Below are 26,803 nucleotides of genomic sequence, written 5' to 3' on the forward strand. Positions count from 1 at the left end.
ATTTCAGCTGGTTGAAACATAACTGGACCAGCCTCATGAATGCTGAGGCTGCAAGAACAGTTCCAAAGTTGAGTGTCCTGCAGCAAGGGACTCACCCCATGCTCCCCAAAAATGTTTCGCTGAAATGCAATGCGCAAGTTAGGAATGTGATAGAATTCTTTTTCCAGCAGGACCACAGGTCCAACAATACTCAAGTAGCTTGACACTGTCAGGGACAATAAGATTGCTTGACTAACACCCCATCCATCACCCCAAATATTTACTTCCATTAACAACAAAGCCCCAAGCGGCGATGTATACCCGTCTTTAAAATGCACTGCTGCAATTGCTCTTTCTCAGTTACACATCTGGTGAATCCATGTTTGTAGACAGGACTTTCCAAAGCCATACCTCCTATCTCTTAAAAAGAGAAGAGCAGCCTACAATTTATCCTCAAACTTGTTAACTATCCTTACTTGTAAATACAATAGGTTATGCCTGGATTCTGGAACACCCTATCCAACAATATCATTAAAGTATCTTCAAGCAGAAGTACTGCACCAATTCAAGGAGGCTGTTCACTTTATCAAGGGCAAATAATGGCAAGCAATAAATGTTGACTTTAACATTGGTGACCATATTCTTTCATACATGAGAAAAATGGTTCCCAATATTTTTGTCTTTGAGTCTATAGTGAACACTTGGCAATTTTCTTGGTCCTCATAGATTAACTATGTGTACTCCAGGACAGCCATTTTCCTGATGTTTGCAGTGGGGAACAGCTGCATGTTCTTTGTTCCAGGGAAATTCCTCTCTTGCTTCTTTATAGAATTGCTATTTGCATAATGAATGCTGTGGTCAAGTAGAAAGTCAAAGTTGAAAGTCAAAGTTAAAAGTCAAAGTTGAGTTTATTGTCATCTGCACAAGTCCATGTGTGCTCAGGTGCAATGAAAAACTTACTTGCAGCAGCATCACAGGCACAGAGCATCAGATAAGCAGCATTCACAAGAAAAATGTAAATTAAACACAATTTTTACAAGAAAGAAGACAATTAGAACAAAAAAAAGGTCAATTTTAGTGCAAAGTGGTCATAGTGTTGCTAAACTGTAGTGATTAGGGTTGTGCCGGTTGGTTCAAGAACCGAATGGTTGAAGGGAAGTAGCTGTTCCTGAACCTGGTGGTGTGGGACTTCAGGCTCCTGTACCTCCTGCCCGATGGGAGCTGCGAGAAGATGGCACGGCCTGGATGGTGGGGGATCTTTGATGATGGATGTTGCCTCCTTGAGGCAGCGGTTCCTTTAGAGAATCCAACCCTGGCAGTATTAGCCAGATTCTCAATGTATTAAAGCTACCAGCAGCCCCATAATTTAAGAAAGGGGAGGAGAAAATGCAGAGTTACAGACCGGTGAAATCGCCATCAATAATACGGAAAATGTAGTTAAAGAATTGATAACAGAGCATTTAGAAAATATTAGTAGGAGTGGGAAAGAGAAAGGTCATCTTTAACAAATCTGTGGGAGTTTTTTTTAGGTTGCAACAAACAGAATGGATAAGGAGCGAACCAGTGACATGGTGTATTTGGACATTCAGAAGTCTTTTGATAAGGTGTCACACAAGAGGTTCTTAAACTAAAATGGACCGCAGAAGATTGGGGGCAATGTATGGGCATGGATTGAGGATCATTTAATAAACCAGTAAAAAGACAAAAAAGGGTCATCTTTGGGTTGGGAGGATCTAACTTGTGGCATGCCTCAGGGATCGCTGCTGTTCATCGTGGCTTTCACCACAAACAAGGGGAAGACAACGGTAAAATACCCAAGTCTGCTGATGATACAAAACTGAGTGGCAGTGTGATTTGTGAAGAGGTACTTCAATGAGACACAGTCAGGAATTTAATGTGGAAAATGTGGAGTCAGCCACTTCGATAAAACAAGAAAGGATGGAATTCCTTAAAAAGTGATAGGTTGAAGAGTGCTGGTCTTTAGAAGGACTTCATTGTTTTTGTAGACGAACTCTGAGAGTTAACACGCAGGTGCAGCAATCAATTAGGAAGGAAATGGTAGATTTTTTTTATTGCAAGAGCATTTGAGTTAAGGGTTGAGACATCTTGCCCCAGCTATATTGTGCTTCTGCAAGACTGCAACTGGAATACTGTGCACAGGTCCAATCTCCCTACGGAGGGAGGATACTTCCTATATAAGGGGGTACTTGCGATGGAGGGAGTATAACAAAGGTCACCTTAGGAATCAGAGATGATGGGTTTGAGGCAGACAGCCCTTTTCTCTCTGGAGCCTTGAAGACTGAGAAGTGATTTCATTGAAAAATACAAAATTCTTGCAGGACCTAACAGGCTAGATGCAGGGATGATGTTTCCTCTGGCCAGGACGTTTTGAACAAGGGGCCAGAGTCTCGATATAAGGGGTCAGCCATTCAGGATTGAGTTAAGATTGTTTTTCATCCCAAGGATAGAGAATTTTTGGAATCTTCTATCCGAGAGAGCAGTGGAGGCTCAGTTCTGAGTCCAATAAAGTTTTGAACATTAAGGTAACCCAGGAATGTGTGGTTAGTGCAGGAAAGTGCCAGAGGTATAAAAAAAATCAGCCGTGATTTTACTGAATGATGGAGCAGAAGCAAGGGGCTGAATAGCCCACCTCTGTTTCTACTTCTTATTTTCTTATGTTCACATATATCTCACTGGCCAAAGCAAACTAAATGCTTCTTTGCAGGACTGTGTTAACCTGTTAAGTTTACATGAGCAATACTGCATAGCAGTTTGGCATTGACTACTGATACCATGAGGAAGAGGGCATGTCAGCTGATTGCAAAGCCATTCCATGTTCTTATTATGAAGGAGATAAACACCTATCTTAAATTACTATTAATCTGATAAAATCATTTTAGGTATATAAACAGGAATATACTCCATTGGTGCAGTGCTTGGAAGGGTGGGAAGAGCAGGCTGAAGTTTATTCTGCACCTAACTTCCCTGTACGGAGGCAGAAGCACAAGATTGCTGGTCTTGAACCCAGTCAGCACCTGCCGAACCCTGCTGATAACCTTCATCTTGATGAGTACCAACTTCATTACAAGAGAGAGAGGAGCATTGATTGAAAAGCTCCACATCAGGAATTCACCTCACAACATTATGTCGTAGAACTATTTACACGAATGGAATAACACATAATGGGTCCAATAACATAAGAATGGATCCAGAATTCTGACATGTTCATAATCATATTTCAGTAAGTATTCATCATCTGTCAGAATGTATTCTGTTAGTGAGATGAATATATATTCAATTTTGTTTACAGAAAACAGATGTCTGAAGAAGAAGGACATTAAAGTGAGATAAATGGAAGATTTGACTGCAAATAATCCCTGGTCGTTTTGCATAAAGAAACCCGTGTTAAATTTAAATGTACTTCATTTCTTTCCACAGTCCCTTGGGGTCAAGGGGCATTTGTTTCCACCTCTGTTCAGCTGGTCCTGAAGCAGCAGATGAAGCCAATGTGCGGTCCCCAGACTCTGCTGTAGGTGGGACGGGAAGTGCTTGACAGAGGGTGGGGAAGGGGGTAAGGTGGAATGGGGGGTGATGAGCTCCTTCTGCCTTTTTCATTAGGCTTCCACATGCTTCAGATGAAGAGACTCAAGGTTCTCAATGCCAACCTAAATGCCCCATCTCAAGTTTGAGTGACCACAGGTCAGCAATTCCCACAAGTCAGTGAGGATGTTACATTTTTACAAGGAGGCTTTGAGAGTATCCTTAAATCATTTCTTCCATCCTCCTGGTAACTTCTTGCCATGACAGAGCTCGGGGTAAACTCGAAGTCTGGAGTTGGGCATGCAAACGATGTGACCTGCCCACCAGAGCTAATTAGAGCCTCAATCCTGGGGATGTTGGCCTGGGAGAGGACACTGACATTGGTTGACCTATCCTGCCAGGCGATTTGGAGGATGTTGCAAAGACAGCATTGGTGGCATCTCTTTGAGGTGCCTGCCGTAGAAACCCCATGATCCTGAAGCATACAGGAGGATATTGATCACCACTGCCAAGTAGGCAATGAACTTTGTGCTAAGTTTGAGGTCTTGGCCCTCAACCGCCCTTTCCCTTGAATGGCCATAGCCTGCAGTGCCGCATTGGAAGTGGTGGTGACTTTCATTACGGAGATGTGGCTCCTGAAATATGGAGAACATCAGGGGTGATGTTACACAGTAGGGAGAGATTGGTAGAGATTGTTGCATGAATGCTTAATGCGAGGTCCACACTCTCATATGCTTCAGTGAATGAGCTGATGAGGATTTGGAGGCTGGCTTCCATACATGCACATAAGCAATGTCTATTGAGGTTCGATAACCCTCCAACTGCAGTGCGGATTCTGTCCATGAACAGGCACAATGACGCCTCCAAAAAAGGATAAGGGGGCAGCATCAGCCACATTACATGGCCCTTATGGATCTTTACAAATGCCTTTGATTCTGTCTATCAAGAGCGACCGTGGAGGATCCTCTGCACTAAAACATTCAGGCCCATCTACACTTGTTGCATGATGGCATGCACCTTGTGATTCTGACCAAGGGGTTCACCACAGACTCAATCTCAGTATGCACTGCAATCAAGCAAGGCTGTGTAATCACTCCAATACTTGTCTCCACCTTTCTCAGTACAATAATGCACCTCACCAATAAGGTTCCTGCTGATGTGGAGCTAACTCAGAGAATGGATGGTAAAATTGTTCAACCTGTGTCACCTCTGCTTCAGAACCAAGGTCACTCACATGTAAATAAGGTAAAGAGGAATGGACATCAGGCAATTAGTTACATTGCTGGCTCAATATTATCTTGCTTACATTTTACAAGGGTACAGATGAGATTTCCTTTCTATCTCTAGATGTAAACTATGAATGTTGTTTTATGAATGTTTTTCTTGTGAATGCTGCTTATTTGATGCTATGTGCCTGTGAAGCTGCTGCAAGTAAGTTTTTCACTGCACCTGTGCACACATGGACTTGTGCAGATGACAATAAGCTTGATTTGACTTAAATACATTTCCTAACGTAAGTGCTGAATTAGTTATCTCTCAGCATTTTTTCCTAAATAGTTGATGAGACACTGAAATTATATTCCTCTAGATAAAGAGAAAAAAAATATCTTGAGTTATGTATGTTTGGATTTATTGTATTGTTGTTCAATTAAATAATATTCTAAATTCTTTTTGATTTGTCAAATTCATTTTGTTCTTGTTATTTGTCAAACCCCATAATAGTGAATTTTATATCTATCTTGTAAATGTTTGAAGTTTCACTATTGGCAAGAGAGAAGCTTAATCATTTAAACTTGTGAACAAAAATGTATTTTCTGAACACTTACGAATCCATTGTGAATTTTGCAAATATTTCCGACTGAAATTGATAAGTGTTCCTCTGTGCTGAGTTGTGGGCACTAGGTTTGCAGCAGAAATAGTCTCTCGGGGTCTGGAGAAGTTGATCAACCAAATAATATGAGCGTGTTATTCCGATTAACCATTAAGTTCCTCTGCTCTCCAAGAGTTCCAAACCTGCCGCTGCTCAAAAGCTTGGCATCACTTAGGTGTCCAGCTTTCTTCACCAATGAAGTCAAGTTTAGGTATTTGTTTCAATGTCACAGATGATGAAATCTGTCGAGAAGGAGATCACGCCCAGGCAATATGCAGCAAATAGGGGAAAAGTTAATCATTGTTTTAAAAAATCCTCAAGAACAGGAATTGTGCTGAATGAATGATCAGAATTAACTGTTATGTATATGCTTAATGACAAGAGAAAAGTACACAGTACGGCAGAAATTCAAAAACACATCTGCAAATGGTGGATACTTAGTCATAGTGTTTTACAGCACGAATCAGGCCCTTTGGCCCTATGGGTTCATACTGAAATTTCTAATCTATAACTTGGGATGATGGAATTAGTGAACTCCGAGATAGGTAAGAGTAAATCAGGGATAATTCAAAAGGACCAATAAAGTGCAGAGTGTGCTTTACTCATTTCTTTGGATAGGTTGAGGGTATCACATAGTGTGCAGATGATGGCACTCATCCTCGACACAGATGTCGACTGAGTAGAGACGAGAATACCTCACAAAAGGTAATGGCTGGGTGATTTAACAGGGCAAATAGTGCGGAAAAAAGGTAGAATGAAGGATAACAAGAAAGAGTTCATGTTGAAAAGATGGTTCAGGTAGTTCAACAAAACTGCATGTTTTACATTGTTCCAGCATAATGCTGGCTGGGCAGGGTTCCAAGACCAGCTGCTAAACTGGAGCAAGGCCTGGTCAAAGGTGTGTCTTTTTCTATTGATGGAGCCCTCTCTCGCATTTCCCTGACTTCTGCTCTCAACACACCCCAACCCCCCCCCCCCCCAAAAACAGAACAGATGTAGAGTTCCCCTAGTCCTCACCTTTCACCCGACTAGACTCTGCATCCAGCATATCATCCTTCGCCATTTCTGCCAGCTGCGATGGGATCCCACTACTAGCCACATCTTCCCCTCCCCACCCCTTTCCACCTTCCCAAAGGACCACCTTCCTGGTCCACTCATCCCTCCCCACCCACTCCCCCCTGACCCTCCCGCACATTCCTCTGCAATCGTAGAAAGTGCGGCACTTGTTCCTACACCTCCTGCATCACCAACATCCAGGGACCTAAAAGCTCTTCCAAGCAAAGCTTCATGAGCACCTTCTCCAACCTCACCTCCTGCTTTTATTGCTCCCAATGTGGCTTCCTCTACATCGGCAGACCAGGCAAGCAGTTTGCAGAGCACCTGCACTTTGTCCATAATGGCCATCCTGAGCTCCCGGCTGCATGATATTTCATCTCCCCTTCCCATTCCCTCACCAATCTGTCCACCCTGCCGTGCTGAGACCCAATGCAAACTAGAAAAACATCTCAAGTTCTGCCTGTGTGGAGTTTGCACCTTCTCCCTCTTGGTTTCCTCTCGGTGCTCCAGATTCCTCCCACATTGCAAAAATTGTGGGTTGGTAAGTTAATTAGCTGCTATAAATTGCCCCTGAGAATGTTACAGTGAAGGTGGGAGAATAAAATGGGTTAGGGTAAAATTAGTGTAGAAGTGGACGCTTATTGGTCAACACAGACTCTAAGGGCCGAAGGGCCTGTTTCTATGCTGTATCTCTCTACAACTCCATGACAATGGATAGGATTTGAAGATGGAGCACAACACATTGACACCACTGCTACATTTTGAGGATGAATTAATACACAAACTTTTTCAAATATATGCAGAAGAAAACTTTCTTTGCTCATTGCATTTAGAGGTTGGATTATAAAAACACACAACTTAAAACTGTAACCAGGTTGAAATTTAACACATTACTGACATAATCAGGTTATCTTAGTGCAGCGTGGATTTCTCTCAGGAATATAAGCCATCATCGTGACAACTTACAATATTCCTGTACACATTTTGAGGAATCTTATACCTTAGTTAGAATTTGGACCCAAATTGTGGGATTTTGCTGAAATTATGCTGTCTTCAATATATCGTATTTTACTTCAGAGTAAATTCATGTGTTGATGGGAAATTCTAATAGTGTCAAAGAGGGCCTATGCAAATCAAAGGACTTTTTTCTAGATTAGCTATTCACAGCATTAGATTTTGGGTAATTGTATTTGTCACATTCACATAGTTAGTCCACACATATGTAAGCATGGCCTTTAAATTCTAATAGTTTTATAATGCACTTATTGATTAGTCAGTGCGGCTCTAATCAATTGCAGAAACACAAAGCTCAAATTGTTGCCTGGCAGTATGAAACACATTGATTTTTCACTGTTTTGTGTTCTGCCTGTAATGTTTTACAGGAAGAAATGGACACCAGCCCCATGGTATCATCTCTTCTCAGCGGACTAGCCAACTACACCAACCTTCCCCAAGGGGTCAAGGAGCACGAAGAGGCTGAAAATAATGAGGGGGCGAGGAAGAAGCAAGTCAAGGTACAAAAAAACACTGGGGGAAGGAGCTACAGTGTGGTTATACTGCAATTGTTACTTGCTTTTGCATTCTAGAGTCAGATCCCAACCTAACACCGAAGAGAAACTGTGCGAGGCCAATCAAAGGGAGTATGATTCCAATGTGCAACAAAATGATATAAAAAAAACCTACAAAGTTCCTTTGATCCCTTAGGGTCCTGACCCACATACCTGGGGTTGTTTTAAACAAAACGGGTGTGTAAAAACTCCTCCCCTTCCCTCAACACATCTCAGCCCATGGTGTCCACCAGTGGCACTGTTTTTCTCTAGATTTCCAGGCAGTTGATTAAAAATGCTTATTGTTTTCCAATAGACTTATCTTCAGCTGTATAAATCAAACTGTATCAGGTGATAAGGAATATAATATCTGAAACAAAAACTTTTAAAAAAAAACATTATAAACTTCTGCCTAGTTGAGCCAATTCATAGCATGTGATGCATTTAAGCTGAAACTTAAAAAAGATTATGAACATGACACAATTTGGGGTACAGTTTATGCCTGAATTGCCAATTCTGTCTCAAATCTAATGGCCTGCAGTGGAATTTTATGCATGTGCATACATGTGCAACATAGACTTTGTCCTCATTCTGAGAGTTTTCTTCACAAGGCAGCAGACTACCACTGATATGGACCATGTTCTATAGAGGAGTAGCAGGTCAGATTATTAATAATGGTAATGCATATGTGTAATTTCACTTCAATGCTGCACATTTTTTTCACAAATAAGTAGTAGAATCGGCTCTATTAGAATTCAAGTTTCACCTCCGGCACAGAATTATGCTTCAACGAATGCTGCTACTTTAATTATTTTTGATCATATAAATGGAACAAGTCTGACAGGCCAATGTAAACCATTGCTTGCATACCATCCAGCCTTTGTGTGTGTGTGCGTGTGTGTGTGTGTGTGTGTCCATAAGTAAAGAACTTTAACAAACTGCAACTTGAGTATCCAATTGTGACTTTGATGGAATTTTGAAATGAGTTTCCTAATTCTACGTGAGTAGTGGAATGTGGTGGGAGTTGATTAGAATGTGAGGAAAATAGGTTGCAGGAAAAATTAGTGGGGATTGGGATTGCTCTGTGAAGCTGAATAGATGCAATGGGCCGAACCGACCTCCTTCTGTGTCATTGGAAATTATGATAAATATGCCATATAGTTGTTTAATAACTCCCATGGCCTGCACAAGTACATCCCAAATACTTCAGTGACTGCAGGCCAAGTGGTTTATGAATAATCATTGACCAAATATATTCAGAGTAATGCCATCGGATCCGAAGGGTCATGAGTATTAGTTGTGATGTTTAGGTACAAGCGTGGACTGTGAACAATCAGATGGTTGGAAATATCACTGAACCAAACACACTGAAGGTAATAATTGAGCAAAATAGACCTAGGAATAATTCTGGACCAACTGAATTGTGATTAACTATCCTGAACTAACTCATCACTTAATTTCTGTACCAAATGGACTGCTAGTGAAAGTCAATATAAAGTCAAGAACCAATCTTGGTAAAATCAAACTGTTTAATACTCCTGAATTAGTTGGGAGCTGGAGGAAGAACTGACTCCAAGTTTCTAGTAAAGATTTCTTTATTAGTCACATGTACATCGAAACACACAGTGAACTGCATCTTTTGCGTGGAGTGTTCTGGGGGCAGCCCGCAAGTGTCGCCACGCTTCCGGCGCCAACGTAGCATGCCCACGACTTCCTAACCCATACGTCTTTGGAATGTGGGAGGAAGCTGGAGCACCCGGAGGAAATTCAAGGGCAGGTAACAAGGGAGATAGTATGGCCCACCAGTCAGCAGGAGATCTGGGCAATCTCCTGCCCTTACACCTCCTTGCTCTAAATGAAAATCAGACTTGAAACTTTGCTTAAATTGTGGAAGGTCAAGAGGTTAAATGATCAAAGTGTTTGATGTTAAAATAACTAGATAGAATTGGCATTGATTTCTCTGAGTATCAATGATGGGACATTTTCTTTAAACTAGAGCCAGACCATTCAGGAGCAAAATCAGGACACAGTTCTTCAGGGAATAAGTAATAGAAATCTGGTGCTGCCCCAACAGCCAGTGGATGCTGGGTTTATTCAAGATCTTAAGACTGAGATTGAATAAATATTTACAAGGTTATCAAAAGACGTGGAGCTAAGGCAGATAAATGGGGTTGAGAGACAGGAATCAGCCAAGACCAAATTGAATGACAGTCCAGGCCTATTTCTGTTCTTATTTTCCCATAAACATGAGGGTGGTGCAAGCCTTTGCACATAAAAAGATAGCTAGTCAAGCACACGTATTGCTGTATCAGTGATGGTTTGGATTGAGAGCCAGGGATAAGAATAGCTTCAGTTGCATTTTGTTACCCAGCATGGACACCATGAGCTCAATCCACTCGTGCTGCAAGCTCCTATGATTTTAATTGTTTGGGGCCATTTTCTTGGCCTCTCTCCCCTTTCTGGGAGGTTGTTAGCTCCTACAGCAAGCATTGAGCCAAATCCAATCCACCGGGGAAACCTCCGTACAATATAAAGCAGGAATACTACAGGATTCTCTCCCCACTTCCCATCCTTAGCACTTGCCACAGGCACGGCTGACTGGAAAACAATTTTTATCTACTATTTATCACCGAATTGGTGACCAAGCCATGGTCCAGTGAAACACATTTCTGAGAGCTAATTTCATACCCTACTCACTTTTCCGATCCCAAATTTTTTTTCTGTTTTCCAAGGTCAAATGGTTCTAAATCAGAACCAGCTGTCAAAAACATTCATTTAAGTGTATAGTTTTGCTGTTCATGTGTATATATTACATAAAACCTAAATTAATTGGCCCCAGCTTTACTTTTTCAGACACGGGTCTAAACAAATTCATCCTTGGGAGTTCCACGCAGAGTGAAGTCCAATTCACTCCAGCTCGGCTAGTCTATCTCATTTCAAACAGAAGAGTAAAGTGCCAGATTTGTATATTAGTGGAAAAAGGGAACAGGATTAGTTTTCTGAGACCTCCGACATGAAAGCAGTGAGACCAGAGCAGGATTAATGATTGTTAAAGTGATTTTCTGGGGTCTGCTGCAATTATCTTGATTTCAGGTCTAAATTGAACTGAATTAACTTTGCTCACCAAGGTAAGAGATTGGGAAATTGCTTGTCCTGTTGATATTTTACAAGATCCTTAAAGTAGGAGCTTGTACTTAAATGCCCAAAAATCCTAGCAGCCTTCATACAAATTAGAAACATTTTTTTAATTCTTCAGCATTTCCAGAGGTTGTCTGATTTTTTAAATGAAAAAAGCAACGGCACATGCAATAATGTGGAATAAATATATTAAATATACAGTTAATGAGAGGATCAGCCCCAATCTACCGTAGACTTGAGCACATAATCTCAAGTGCACTGCTGAAAGAATGATCCACAGAGCCTGGCATTCTCAGATGAGACCTAGGGGTTAAACTCAGGCCCCACGTGCCTTCTCGGGAGGCTGTAAAATATCCAATGATATTATTTGAAGAACGGCAGGCAAATTCTGCCAGATGTCCTGGCTGATGCTCAACAAAGACCACTGAAGCACAGATTATCAGATCACTATCTCGCTGTTTATGGCAGCTAGCTACCCCCCACATTAGCTGATATGTTTCCTGTGTTGCAGCAACTACTGCACTGTAACATATGTCAGGATGTTCACGAAAGCACAATCTAAATGCAAGCCCACCTTCGTTTGCTTGGATGGTTGATGAATAGAATGCCACTGGAGGAAGTGAGTAGCACACAGTAGCATCTCCTCTCCAGTGTCCCCTTAAAACAGCCCTCCCCCAACACAACACATTACAGATGGAAAAGATAGCACCCGACCTGAACAATTCAGAAACACTTGGAAGGTTCCACGCTCTCAGGAAGTTGATGTGGTGATGTCGTCTAACAGGACCATTTACCAAGTGGTCGCAAGGACGGCATGTTGTCCATCATCTGGTTACTCGTTTACTGTTAGCCCATTTTCAAGTGTGCACATATCACTAGATTTCTTTCGCTACCAATCTTTTACACCGTTGCTTAAAGTTGGAAGCCTCAGCACTTGACATTTTCCTCAGCTTTGATCCATGATCACATAACTTAGCTGCACGATACATTATCACTGACTGGCTCACAGATATCTGTGGAGTGAGCCATGAACCTTTCTGCTCACAGATTTCAAGACTATTTCTATTCTTGCATGACAAGAAGTCTCAAAGCAAAAGTTCGGGAATTCAAACCCTGACTTTGCTCTGGTGAGGGTTATCCTGGATCTTCAGACACACAAAAGAATGGAAGTGGTAAGCCTTCTCCAAAAAGTAAGCGGGCTTGGAGAGAAAGCACGGTGTGGGTTGAAGGTCACTGAGGAGGAGCAAACGATGGCATCAGAGAAGGAGCAGGAACCAGTTACCCAGCCACGTGGCTGCCTCATTGACCCATCTACTTTGGAATGTGAAGGGCTGCTCATGTTGTGCACCTGGGCCTAGAAATTCAATGTAATTTTTGCAATATTATATAAAGAAAGATTATTTTTTGTTTTGGAAGTGAACTGTGATAAAGACCATTTTTGGGTCATCTGGTGACACTCCAGGAATTCACCCTGGTAACTCTGGGCATGCTACACTGAGGAGATTTCTGTCTCCATAATTCTGTGAAAATGATGGACTGGCACGCAGACACTCATCTGGTTATATCCATGAAAGTTAAGTATGAATGACCTTACAGATGACTGAGCCTGCAGCTGCTGCTCGCTGACGAACAACCCTTGGTTCTGATAGAATTAGACTGCGATCTAATGAGAGATCAGAAAATGATATTGTCTGGCCAGCCTGTCAGTTGCCTGATTGACTCACCCTGCAAGGGGAGAATATTGTTGTCAATACATCAACTCTCCTTGTTCTACAGCAGTGTGTGTGTGAGACCTTCTCTGAAATCTGGTGTGACTCCTTTTCTGCTACATGATTCCAAAATAAGTGGCAGGTGCAGTACTTGTAAACGCAGTCTCTGTCACACCTTATCTCTTTACCTTTTTTGGAAAACTTGTATTTATACAGGCCAAGAAAAACACAGTATTGTGCAGATCTAATAAATTTTCTATTGACAATGTGATATTCCATATTAGTCTTTGGACACTGGATGCTACAAGTTGAGATTAATTACGCTGCTAGGATAGTCCTGTAAGTATTCAGGATTTCAATATTTCAGTGGGATGACCGTTCTAGATTTCTGCACGCATTGGCCTGGAAGTTCTACAAAGGTGAATTTCACAACTAGTGGTTTTATTAAACATCCTTTAAGTTCCTTCTCTGTTAGATCAAGCTACACTGGAACCTTACCACAATCGAGACGAGAGTTTGTCCTGGTATGCAGTTGCAGTACTGGTAGATTCATTTTCACATTTGGAAGGAAAACTATGTTAAATAGAAGACTGCCTACTTGAAGAATGTATTGCTGAGGTGGAGCATGCCTGTGTGTGCATAGATCCCATTTCAGGGTCATCTCTGAGCTAATATTTTTATATATGTTAAAACAACGATCTCCACAAAAGGTCATTGAATTGCACTACCAAAACAAAAACGATAGAGGCATATAAAAGGCTTTTAGATAGACACATGAATGTGCAGAGAATGGAAGAATACGGACATTGTGTAGGCAGAAGGGATTAGTTTATTTAGGCATTTAATTATTAGTTTAATTAGTCTGGCCCAACATCATAGGCTGAAGGGCCTGCTCCTGTGCTGCACTGTTCTTTGTTCTATATAAAAACGTTCTATGTAAAAGTTACATAGTGTGAGGTGATGCATTTTGGACATTCCAACCGGGGTAGGACTTACACAGCGAATGGCAGGAAACTGACAAGTGTTGTGGGACAGAGGGACCTGGGAGTACAAGTGCACAGTTCGCCGAAAGTGGCCGCGCAGGTAGACGGGGTGGTGAAGGAGGCATTTAGCACACTGGCCTTCATCAGTCAGGGCATCGAGTTCAGGAGTAGGGACATTATGTTGCAGTTATATAAGTCGTTGGTGAGGCTGCACTTGGAGTACTGTGTACAGTTTTGGTCGCCCTATTATAGGAAGGACATTGTCAAGCTGGAGAGGGTGCAGAAGAGATTTACAAGGATGCTGCTTAGACTAGAGGACCTAAGCTATAGGGAAGAGGTTGTCCATGCTGCATCTTTATTCCTTAGAGTGGAGAAGAATGAGGGGTGACCTCATCGAAGTTTATAAAATCATGAGGGGTATGGATAAGGTGGACGGTCATAGTCTTTTCCCCAGGGTTGGGAAGTCCAAAACTAGAGGGCACAGATACAACACAAGAGGGGAGAGATTTAAAAGAGACCTGAGAGGTTACTATACACAAAGGGTGGTGGGTACCTGGAATGAGCTGCCAGAGGAAGTGGTCGAGGCAGGTACAATTACAGCATTTATCAGGCATTTGGAGAGGTACATGGGGGGGAGGGGCTTGGAGGGTTATGGGCCGAACGTGGGGCAGGGAGGATGCTGTGGTCGGCATGGACCAGTTGGGCTGAAGGGCCTGTTTCTGTGCTGTATTACTCTGTGACTCTAAAACAGACTCCTGTTACTTATAGTGGTGACACAAATAAATCACCGTGACCTGCTGTGAGATCAGCAGACTTGTTTCCAAATGACAAAACACCCAAATGATATTATCCCAACTCTTGGACCTCCTTGTGCACTTTATAAATTAATGGAGTCCAATTTCTGGAGGAACCCACCAAGCTTGTTTACGCACTGCGGATGTGCCCTCTGGGGCTTGCTAACTGCTGACAGCGAAGGACCCGGTGCACGCTCTGCTCAGGACGGATCAATTTAAGGTGTGTAACTGATCAGTGCTTGTGGTGTAGGAACACAGCGCGTCCATCATTGGTGAGAATTGCTTCATGGTTCGCCCAGCAATTGTAAATCCAAATGATAATTCAGGCCCATTAATTTGGTGCAAATCTCTCTCACATTAGATCTATAGCAGAGTAAAAAGTGCTGCTGTTGATTGTTGCTGAGGTCAACATCTGGATAAAAGAATGAGGTGCCCATGAATGGCTTGTGCTCAGTTGGATTCAGTGCTGGCTCTTTGTCTGCCAAGCTGACCCTATCACTGGTTCCTATCACTGCTCTGCTTTTCCCTCCTATATACTGGGCTTCCCCTTTTCCTATCTTCAGTCCTGAAGAAGGGTCCTGACCGGAAACGTTGACCGCCTGCTTTTCTCCACGGATGCTGCCTGGCCTGCTGAGTTCCTCCAGCGTCGTCGTGTTTTTCATCCAGATTCCAGCATCTGCAGTCCTTTGTTTCTCAAGCTAACCCACTTCCCTGTCTGTCATTAGACCTCCACTGCCATCCATCCATGAGATCAGAGATGAGATTGCATCCCTGGATCTGACTTCCATACCCCCATCCCATGATTGGGAATCAGACCTGACCCAGCCGGGATCAGTGGAACCAGTGGAACTGGATCCAGCACCACCCTCAGAAGATCCAGAGCTCTTTCCCCACGATGTCTAATGTGGCTGCAGGCTCCCTGGGGCTGTATCTTCTCCAGCGTTCCTCATCTGACTGTCAGGCTGGGTTCAAAAAGGAGAGACTTGCTAGCAAGCAATAAGCAAATAAGCAAACTTGGTAGGTGGATCTGAGTCCACGGCCAGATCAGCCATGATCTTATTGAATGGTGGACCGGGCTCAACGGGCCAGATGGCTGACTCCTGCTCCTATTTCTTATGTTCTTATATGGGGTCAATATTCCAAAGCTTGTAGGGAGCTTTTCCTCCACAAAACTCACTGATCACAGAACCCATCCTACTACATGGCAGGACTCTTTGCAGTGTGGAGGAACAGAGGGATCTTGGGGTCCAAGTCCATAGACCCCTCAAGGTTGCCGCGCAGGTTGATAGGTTGTTAAGAAGGCATATAGCCATCATTTGTCGGGGTATTGAGTTCAAGAGCCACAAGGTAATGTTGCAGCTCTATAGAACTCTGGTTAGACCACACGGAGTATTGTGTTCAGTTCTGGTCGCCTCATTATAGGAAGGATGTGGAAGCTTTCGAAAGGGTGCAGAGGAGATTTACCAGGATGCTGCCTGGATTGGAGACCATGTCTTATGGGGATAGGTTGAGCAAGCTAGTGCTTTTCTCCATGAAGCAAAGGAGGATGAGAGGTGACTTGATAGAGGTGTATGAGATGATAAGAGGCATTGATCGAGTGGACAGTCAGAGACTTTTTCCCAAGGCAAACATGGCTGACACAAGAGGGCATAATTTAAGGTGACTGGAGGATGTCAGAGGCAAGTTTTTTTACACAGAGTGGTGGGTACATGGAACACACTGCCGGCAGAGGTAGTGGAGGCAGATACATTAGGGACATTTAAGAGACTCTTAGATAGACACATGAATGATAGAAAAATGGGGGGCTATGTGGGAGGGAAGGGTTAGATAGATCTTAGAGCAGGATAAAATGTTGGCACAACATTGCGGGCTGAAGGGCCTGTACTGTGCTGTAAAGTTCTACGTTCTATGGACATATCAGGACTATTGTTTCGGAATTTTCTTGGTTGTTAATAGATTTTAATACCTAAAACACAACAGGGAATGCATAAGCTCCTATTTTATCAACTGAGTAACTTCTAGAAAGAATATATCCTTCTTGTCACCCTATCTGTTGACCCCCTTTCAATCCATGCATCTCAGTGAATCATGTGCTCCAGTGTTTACTGAGTGTGCTCTTCATAAGGTCATTATGTGTACCCAGTACATCAAATTCCTTCAACGTGACCTCAATGTACATATCAGTGTCTATACCTCACACACAATTACTCATCAATAGATGAGAGTATTGTTCTCAAACGTTGCCAGAATATTTACCAGTGTACTGTCAAGGTGTTGGAGACCGAGCAGCCAGCATATTCCCTGGTGTGTAGTTCCACAGTGAGCCAGGTCATTGTGAATCTCTTCCCTGGGCCAGGTACAGAGGAGAAACCTCACTGTGGCTCTGAGAGCCAGAGACAGCTGAAAACAATTGAAGAAAATAATTTAAAAAATATAAAAAAGATGCATCAAGCCATTTATGAAAAACTTAAAAATTAACCTGAAGCAAAACCGTATTTTATATAAGTGACTCCTTTCCCGACAATCCCCATTGAAATGAATGGAACTACAGATCGTGCACCAGCTCTAACTGGGTGCAGAGTCTGTAAGGCAGTTCCAGCAATGTGCTTGGAAATCCCAGCCAGATGGCAAGTGAGACTGGACTCCATGTGAAGTTCCAGCAGCAGAGTGACTGATTCACACACGTGCATTTGCCAGTACATGCCACATTGGATGTTCATTGGTCGACATGGATTCCTTGGGTTAAAAGACCAATTTCCATGAGGTTTGGCTCTATGACTGTCTATGAATGGGTGAGCAAAGAGATTTGTGGTGCAAAAAAAAATTCAAAATATTGAATAGAGTGTTGGACTTTCTCTTCTGAGCTCCAGAAACTGAAGAGGTGGAATTCATGGGATAACTGGAGAGATGCCTAGTTGGACTCTAGGGAGCACCAAATCTCAGGAAGGACACATTGGATTTACAGAAAGTGTATCAACCCTTCAGCTCAGGAAGCTAAAGAACACACTCAACTTCTCAGACAAGGGACAATGCACTCTGTACTCTTCAATGCACTCTGTACTCCTCAATGTAACTGCCCTGCGTAATGAATTGACCTGTACGAACAGTATACAAGACAAGTTTTTCACTGTACCTCGGTACAAGTGACAATAATAAACCAATACCAATAAAAAGCAAGAAATCTCCAGCGCATCCTTTACATAGCCCAGAACGTACTGACACAAACACATGTTTCTATATGGAACCCCTGATGTGATTCAGCTTGGCACATTACATAGAGACAAAAGGGGTTAAATTACAATAGTTCCACAGGCTGGGTATGTATTTCTTGCATATGAGGGATTATTGGGTGCTCTAATTAAGATAATTATGAGTTAACAGGGTAGATAAAGAGACAGAACAGATAAAAGGAGACAAGTTCCTTCATTGGAAGAAACTGTAACAATGGTGCCATATCTTAAAATTAGTGGCCATTCAGAGTGCTTCAGGAAACATTTTTCACATGAACAGTACTGGAAATCTGGAACACCCTCCCCGTTATCCCCCCCGACCAAAGAAAAGGCGTTGAGCCCAGGTTAGTTGAACATCCCAAATTCAATGTCGAGAGACTTTTGTTCCAATGATGGGAGTAAATGGATTTTGATAACAATCAGCCAGGATCTAACTAACCGCTGGAACAGTTTCCTCCTTCCTTATACTCCTTATAGACAGTTTATGAGGGCACAAGGTGCTTGAATCATGGCATGAAAAGTGTTTTTCACACTTTGCAATGTGAACTTTTGATGAAAAGGGCAGATTGATGTCAGTAAAGCTGTACATAAATATGGAAACAATAATTTGACGTGGGTCAGGCCTACGGCTGCAGAAAGGAGGATTAGTTACACTTCTGACAGAGGGCTTCATTTGAACAGAATGCTAATATGTCAGGTGATTTAAGTCTGATTGAACCATCCTCAATTTTGCTAAGCAAAGGGCAAGAAATGATGTTTCAATTACCTTCTGGAGAAATTAAATTCATCCTCGGTTACACGTGTTAAGCACAAGTTATAGTAAAAAGTATGTGTCGTGTGCTCTATTCCAGAAATTCACTTCTATTAAGTCAACGCTAGTGAATTTCAGAACTGGAACTCAATGCAAATACATGTATCGTGCCTTTAACCACAAGCAGAAAGAATGAGTGAAAAATCAAAAAAAAACCTTCAGATGTTGGAAATCTGAATAAAAACAGAAACAGTTGGAAACACCCGGCAGGTCAGGCAGCTTCTGTGGAGAGAGAAGCATTTTGAAGACTCTTTATCAGAACTGGGAAAGGATGATACAAACTGGGTTTTAAATTGCAGAGAAGCAGGAGGGAGGAGAGATGGAAAGAATGAGTTTGTCTTTAGTTTGTGTTTCCTGTGTACAAGATGCACCGTATGAATGCGTGAAAATGAAGAACAAGAGGAGACCAGATCTGACCCACCTGGTGCATCACAACTAAATAAAGTCATGCAGCACAGAAATAAGCCCTTCAGCCCATCAGGTCTGCCCTAACCATTAAGAACCTATTTACGTTAATCCTACGCTAATCCCATTTTATTCTCTCGGAATTCCCCTCAAATCCTACTACTCACGTACACCACACAGGCGTTTTACAGCAGCCAATTAACCCACCAACCTGCATGTCTTTGGGAGGTGGGAAGAAACCAGAAACCTGTAGAAAACCCACGTGGTCACAGGGAGAACATGAAAATTCTATGCAGACAGCACCCGAGGTCAGGATAGAATCCGGGTCGCCATTACCCGCTCCACTGTGGTGCCCGTACATTTACTGTTCCTTTCCTTGAGCAGTTTTGTAATCTCCAGGTAAAAAAAAACAAGCAAAAAAAACTCTGCTTGGAAATCCCTAACCCATACTTCAAAAATCAAAACCAGTGCAAAACATCACAATAGGCAGACCTTGTTGGCCGTCTCCTACGCACCTAGACTCACTGTCTGTGTTTTCCTCACAGTCTAGATGCAGACAGCCAAGTTCACTGGCAAAAACACCTTGGACTTCAGCTGTGCAGTGTGGGACCCCTGCACACAAAACTGTCTTGAAAGCTTTGTCAGCTGGTAAAACACAGTCCCAGCTTTGCCAACTGACAAAACTATCCATGATTTCATATTCTGAGATGCAGAGCCATTCAAAAGTACTAATATTGAAATAAGTAATTTAAAAAAAAGTAAAAATACTTATAAGTCAAATCAAAAATAAAGAAAGCTAAAAGCATCTAAAACAAATGATTAAAAAGATAAACAAAATAATTCTAAAAATAGTACTTACCTTTTGTTCTGAAGCCCTATAAATGCCATTGAAAACAATTGGATCTCAGTCTTATGCCAGATGCATTCAAGTAATTTCAATCTTCACAAGTCTGTGCAAAACTCATTGGATTAGTATTTACACTGTGATGCAGCCATGATCGCCACACATTTCCCACCTTCAGCAGTGTTTATTACAGTTAAGTCACCATCGTGAACTTCAGTGTAAACAGAAGGCAACATAGAATTATGAAGTGTCAATTAAGTTAGGCTTCTATGAGTGTTACAGAACGTTGGGATGACAAACTGCAAACTTCTAAGCATTTACAAATCAATGCATTTATTGTAGCAATGGAGAACAAAATTAGTATTAAACTGTTCCTTTCAAAGTATCAAACTCCTTCCAAGACTTTATCCATGATAAGAACAGAAAATGCTGGAAACACTCAGCAGGTCAGGCAACATCTGCGGAGAGGGAAAGGGAGTTAAGGATGAGGTTGAGGATCCTTCGTCAGAACTTTGTAAAGACTTTGTCTTTGCCCCTTTGTAACCAAGCCACTTATATCTGTATGAGAAAGGGCCTTCTACAATTGTTGGCTTTGGTCTCCTTTCCCCCCTCCATGGGAAATATTTACTACTCATTTTCCTAGCTAATATCAGTCTCCCAGACCACAAACATTTGAACCGATGACTTGCAAAGCAAACCATGCCAAAATATGTATCGTTGCCAAGAGGACAATTCATGCTCAAGGACCCCAGCAGCTACCCTTGTCATTGTTAATATTTTTTTAACCATTTGCTCATCCATGCAGACTTTGATAAGGTCACTTGCAAAAATGAATTTGTGCAGCGATTATGTAACTGAACTAGTAATCTCTAGGTCCCGAATGAGAATCCAGAGTTTGTGAGTTCAACTGTCAATAGAGCAGTTTGAAAATTCGAGTTTGGTTACCAACATCTGGAGATAAGAAGCTGCTTTCATTAAAAAAACGGTCATGAAGTTGCTGAACTTTAATAAATATCCTACAGATTCATTTGCCTACAAAAAGAAAGGAGAGGAAATCTCAGGCACTGATCAGTCCCGACAACCTTGCATTTATTTCAATGGAAGGAAAGGCTCTGTTAGGGGCAGACATCCTCCCATTTCAGGACAGAAATTGCTCTTGGTTGATAATGCAAAATGTCTCCTCCCCCACTAATTATTCAGCATGTTAATAATGCACTTGTAAGTATACAAAATGTATGTTTAATGCACCCCTTCCAAAGCAGTCTGATTTACAATCCTGCATATGCCCCTTCTTTCTTCTAATAATTAATTCATTTCTTTAAAATAGTCAATGGAGAAATGTGATAAAAGCAAATGGAATATTTATTTGTTACTGCAATAAAACCATAATTTCTATGTTTCTCTCCCTCTAAGAACCCAGCAAACAGGTAACCAATGATTTTGATCCTTGCTTGATGACCCATGAAAAATCTCAGTCCAATGTATACACACTGACTCTACACTCACCTGAAATTCTACTACTCTGGTTGAATATCAGAAAGGTTTGAAGGGAAGTTTTGTTGAAAAGTAACGTAACGAAACAGAAATGGGTTTATGGGTGTGTGATAAGTAATACTGAGATCAGAATATAGTACTCAAGGACTGTGTGTTGAAGCATTCACTTTAGGTCATATTGTTATAGCTATTGAATTATTTTGGAATCTTATAGCTGTAAGTGTATATTTGTAAGTTACATTATGAAATGTTGAAAAGAGCAGCTTAAAAAGAAAGAGTATAAGTTTGAATGGACCTTACAAAGCTTGAACAAGCACTGTGGAGAAATGGAACAATTTCTTTGATAACTAGGATTAGACAACAGTTTAATGCTCATAGGGGCAACCACGGTCCTCTTTTTCTTACTGGGTGCTCATAATAAGTTCTCCTCTGATTCAGATGTCTCTTCTTATTTCCTAATTTTCAACGATAGCTATACTTCATAATACTGAGTTGCTAAGAGCTTTGGTATCCAGATGTCATTAAATCAAAAGTGTTGTATAATTGTAGCATTTGAATTTAAAGCTTGTATATAAATTTTGTATGTATGATTCCAATTCCAATACTGATTAGAAATCTCCCAAGTTTAGAAAACAGAAGATCAGACATTAATATCTGAAGCATGTTACTCAATACTTCTCACTATGGTATCTTGTGTGAGACCATGAAACATAAAGGCACAAGAAGCAGCCTTACAGCCATTTTCTTTCCATTCTCACTGATCAGTTATCTACCTGCCATTTTCATAGACATACAACAAAGAACACGACAGCACAGTGCAGGCCCTTTGGCCCACAATGTTGTGCCAACATTTTATCCTGCTCTAATATCAATCTAACCCTTCCCTCCCACATAGCCCTCCATTTCTCTGTCATTCATGTGTCTATCTAAGAGTCTCTTAAATGTCCCTAATGTATCTACCCAAACAACCTCTGCCGGCAGTGCGTTCCATGCACCCACCACTCTCTGTGTAAAAGCTTACCTCTGACATCCCCCTTATACCTTCCTCCAGTCACCTTAAATTTATGCCCCCTCATGTTAGCCATTGTCGCCCTGGGAAAAAGTCTCTGACTGTCCACTTGATCTACGCCTCTTATCATCTTGTGCACCTCTATCAAGTCACCTCTCATCCTCCTTCTCTCCAAAGAGAAAAGCCCTAGCTCGCTCAACCTATCCTCATAAGACATGCTCTCCAATCCACGCAGCATCCTGGTAAATCTCCTCTGCACCCTCTCTAAAGCTTCCACATCCTTCCTATAATGAGGTGACCAGAACTGAACACAATCCTCCAAGTGTGGTCTAACCAGAGTTCTACAGAGCTGCAACATCACCTCGCGGCTCTTGAACTCAATACCCCGACTAATGAAGGCCAACCCTCCATACGCCTTCTTAACAACCCTATCGACCTGCACAGCAACCCTGAGGGATCTATGGACGTGGACGCCGAGATCCCTCTGTTCCTCCGCACTGCTGTTAACCTTGTATTCTGCCTTCAAATTCGATCTCCCGAAGTGTATCACTTCTCACTTATCAGGGTTGAACTGCATCTGCCACTTCTCAGCCCGGCTCCGCATCCTATCCTTTTCATTTGAACCTGATACAATGCGTGCTCATCACAACAACTCCCACTGCGCTCAGAACCACCTTGTTTGCAAAACATCCTCTTGTTCTTTTCTTCTTCTTCCTCCTCCTCTTCCTATTCCTCTTCCTATTCCTCCTCCTTCCTCCTCCTTCCTCCTTCTTCCTCCTTCTTCCTCTTCCTCTTCCTCTTCCTCCTCCTCTCCTCCTCCTCTTCCTCCTCCTCTTCCTCCTCCTTCCTCCTTCTTCCTCCTCTTCATCCTCTTCCTCCTTCTTCCTCCTCCTCCTCCTCCTCTTCCCCCTCCTCTTCCCCCTCCTCTTCCCCCTCCTCTTCCTCCTCCTCTTCTTCCTCCTCCCCTTCCTCTTCCTCTTCTTCTTGTTCCCCCCCCCACTCCTTCCCTTATTCCTGTGGCTCCCTTCCCCCACCTCAATGACCTGCCCATCTCCTCTCCTCCCCTCCCCCATCCTTTATTCCACGGTCCACTGCCCTCTCCAACCGGATTCCTTCTTCTTCAGCCCTTGGCCTCTTCTACCCATCACCTCTCGGCTTATTACATCTTCTCCCCCTCCCCCACCTGCCTACCTTCCCCCTCTCACCTGGACTCACCTGTCCCCTGCCTGCGTGCGCTCCTACCCCTCCCCCCACCTTCTTATTCTGGCTTCTGCCCTCTTCCTCTCCAGTCCTGATGAAGGGTCTCGGCCCGAAACGTCGACTGTTGACTTCCCTCCATAGATTCCCTCCTGACCTGCTGAGTTCCTCCAGCACTTTTTGTGTGTTGCTCCAGATACATCCAGCATCTGCAGAATTTCTTGTTGTCTCCTGTTCTTCAGAATGTGATTGCCAAATCTGAGTGCCTTTTGTTTGTAATGTGCCAAATTCATGGGTGGCCTAAGATGTAGGTTATAAACCCACAGAAGGATTTCTCTAAGAATGCTTTAAACCATTAATCAGTGAGCCCATGTAGCTGGCCATCAACAGTGCAATATTGTCATTGTCGGATCCAGTTATTTTCGAATCTGCAGATGCTTTCAGGAGTCCAAGGATGAGTTGAAAACAACTTGGTTCTTCTCAAAGTTTTATTGGAAAAGTTTAAAACAAAGAAACAGTCACAGAGCACATGGCACTAGCTTGACTACTAGGAGATGAGCCGAGGCAGAGGAACTAAAAATGAGCTCGGGCCGGGGGAAAGAGAGCAAGCGAGTGAGAGAAGCAAAAGAGATTAACAAAAAAAACGACACCATTTATACCTGAGATAAGAGGTGCTCCTTGGCTAACAGTAGTCCAATCAGAAAACCTATTAGATACCTGTGGCAAAACCAACCAATGAGAAAACACGTATTCACCTGATGGACGAGCCAGTACGCTAGGAAGCGGCCATTCCTTGTACAGCCACTTGAGGTGTATTAAACACTACACGTTTAAAAAAATCTACTTAAAACAGTTGAATCCAACATCATCCTATCAATGTATGCTGAAATCCAGCTGTGGGAGAACAATGCTTGTGCGTGCTTAGGTGTCCCATCACCTTTACTATTCATGTAAAGTGAAGGAACCATCAACCCAAATGCCGATGCAATCATATGAATAACAAAATGGGTGTAATGTTAAAAGGTTTGTGGGAATTCCAATAGTAATACAGCCAACTTACCATGAGAAAATCACATGAAAAATAATGCTTCATTCTCAGCAATTTTACATTAGAACTGGCAGTTAACACTATTTATGTCGTTCTGGTTACTTGTTTTTTGATTGGTTACTTTCTACTTCCATTATTCACAATAATGTTGATAGAAGTTTTCTTCATTTCTAATTGGTGTCCACGATCAGACTCTACCAATATTTTAGCAAAATTAGTCTCTGAGATGAGACTTTGTTAAAGTTTTCGATTGCTCCTCTATTTGCCAGTTGAAATAAAATTTGCAATGAACACAATAATTTGAGAAAATAAATCACAAAGTTATTAGCCTCCTCCCTCTACCTTCCCTCCCAATCATATATTTCCCAATATATCTTGATCGATATTGTACATGTCTATAACCTTGCAGACAATCCCTCCTCACCCAATATCTTGAGTCCCAACCATTTATTTGAAGCATGGCACTCAGAGATAACCATAAGGCCCAGTAACCAACAAACTTGCCAAAAACCAGTGAATCAGCAAATGGCCCAATTAAACATGACAACTGCATTTTCTGTTGTTGTTTTATGTATAAAGCTCTCTTTTCCTTCATCCAAATAATTTGTGTATATTTATAAGTAGGTTGCAGTCCTGAGACAAACTCCCTTAACAACGTTACTGTGTATTTTGCAACCTCCTAACAAATTCTTGATCCAAACCTTTAATTTCATGCTTCCTCACACTTCTTTAATTGTCTTACATGAACCTTCATCAAGTGAGTTTTAGACATCCATATAAATATCATTCACAAGCACTCCCTCTGCCATAGTTATTACTATATTTAAAATAAACAGTTTAGATCGACATAACCAACCCTTTACAAATCCATGCTGAGTATCCTGAATCAGCTCATATTGTCCAAATGTTCTATCAGTTCAACCCTCATTGCAGACTCTTGAAACCATTTCACTACTGGCATTGGGCTTATAGCCCATATTTCCCAATTTGTCTCCAAACCTTGCTTAACTACCAAGTGACAGTGGCAATTTTCCAGTCAAAGGGGCAATTGTAAGAGTCTTGGAAGATCACAACCAGAACAGCAACAACTTCCTCACCAATTTCAAAATGCTGGTTTGAAACTGAGTTCTGGAGGTTGATCCCAACTGACACCACCCCCAACCCCTTCCCCAGACTCGACACACAATCTGCTGGAGGAACACAGTGGGTCGAGCAGCGCCTGTGGGAGGAAAGGAACTGTCGATGCTTTGGGTCAAAACCCTGCGTTCAGATAAGTCTGGGTAAGTCCTGATGCAGGGTTTCGACCCAAAACGTCGGCAATTCCTTTCCCCCCCCACAGATGCTGCTGGACCCGCTGAGCTCCTCCAGCAGATTGTGTGTTGCTCCAGATTCCAGCATCTGCAGTCTCTTGTGTCTCTTATCCCCAGACTCCTCATTCTATTCTTTCTCATGATATGGGCCTTAGTCATGTTCTGCATCCTTCGAGAACTATCCTGCCCCAGCCACCCTCTCACCTGTCGCTGTCGGTTCAGGGCTTGGGCTGTGCTCCAGCCCCAAGTATGTCAAGTAACTTGCTCTCTTCATGCAAGAGAGTAACTTGAAATGTCCAGGATAATAGACAGTGTTTGAATTCACAAATAAACTCATTGCAAGACAAATATTAAAGGAAACAAAATGTTTTAAATGTTCAAGTTGATACAGGCAAGCATAGTAGAAATAATCAGGGGAATCACTCTACGTGAGATCAATAAACTAAACTGGTCTCTAAAGAGAGAGGAGATTGGGGAGGTATGGTTCCATACCACTGGATGGCATTGATTTATCAGAAAGTACCTTTTATGACATGTACTTTACATGATGCTGAATATTGTTGAGTTGTTTAGAAAGTGAACTTTGACGAGGGTACTTTAACAGGACACCAAGTACAAAGCGACAGTTAAACAATAATGAACAAATTCGGTGTGGCAAATGTGGCTTTCAGTACATCAGTGTTATGGAAAACTGGAATGTGAAGCCCTTCCTCTGGGATGAGATTCCAATCAGTGTGCACTTGGCACGTCCCATTTAAACGAAGGAGATAAAACCATTTGAATCAGCAGATTAGTATCACTGACCTTCTTTTATGTATCAGATCATTGCACAGCCTTCT

At 42.2% G+C, this 26,803-nt stretch overlaps 1 protein-coding gene across 1 annotated transcript in view; it reads left to right on the plus strand.

Annotated features, from left to right (window-relative positions):
* The window catches only part of LOC127578705 (solute carrier family 12 member 5-like), a 490,113-nt gene that overhangs the window by 231,587 nt on the left and 231,723 nt on the right, over positions 1–26,803 (plus strand). Inside the window, 1 exon segment of the mRNA XM_052031027.1 lies at positions 7,828–7,959. Coding sequence (XP_051886987.1) covers positions 7,828–7,959 — 132 coding nt within the window.

This window comes from Pristis pectinata, chromosome 16, assembly GCF_009764475.1.
Source record: "Pristis pectinata isolate sPriPec2 chromosome 16, sPriPec2.1.pri, whole genome shotgun sequence".
In the NCBI taxonomy this organism is placed as follows: Eukaryota; Metazoa; Chordata; class Chondrichthyes; order Rhinopristiformes; family Pristidae; genus Pristis; species Pristis pectinata.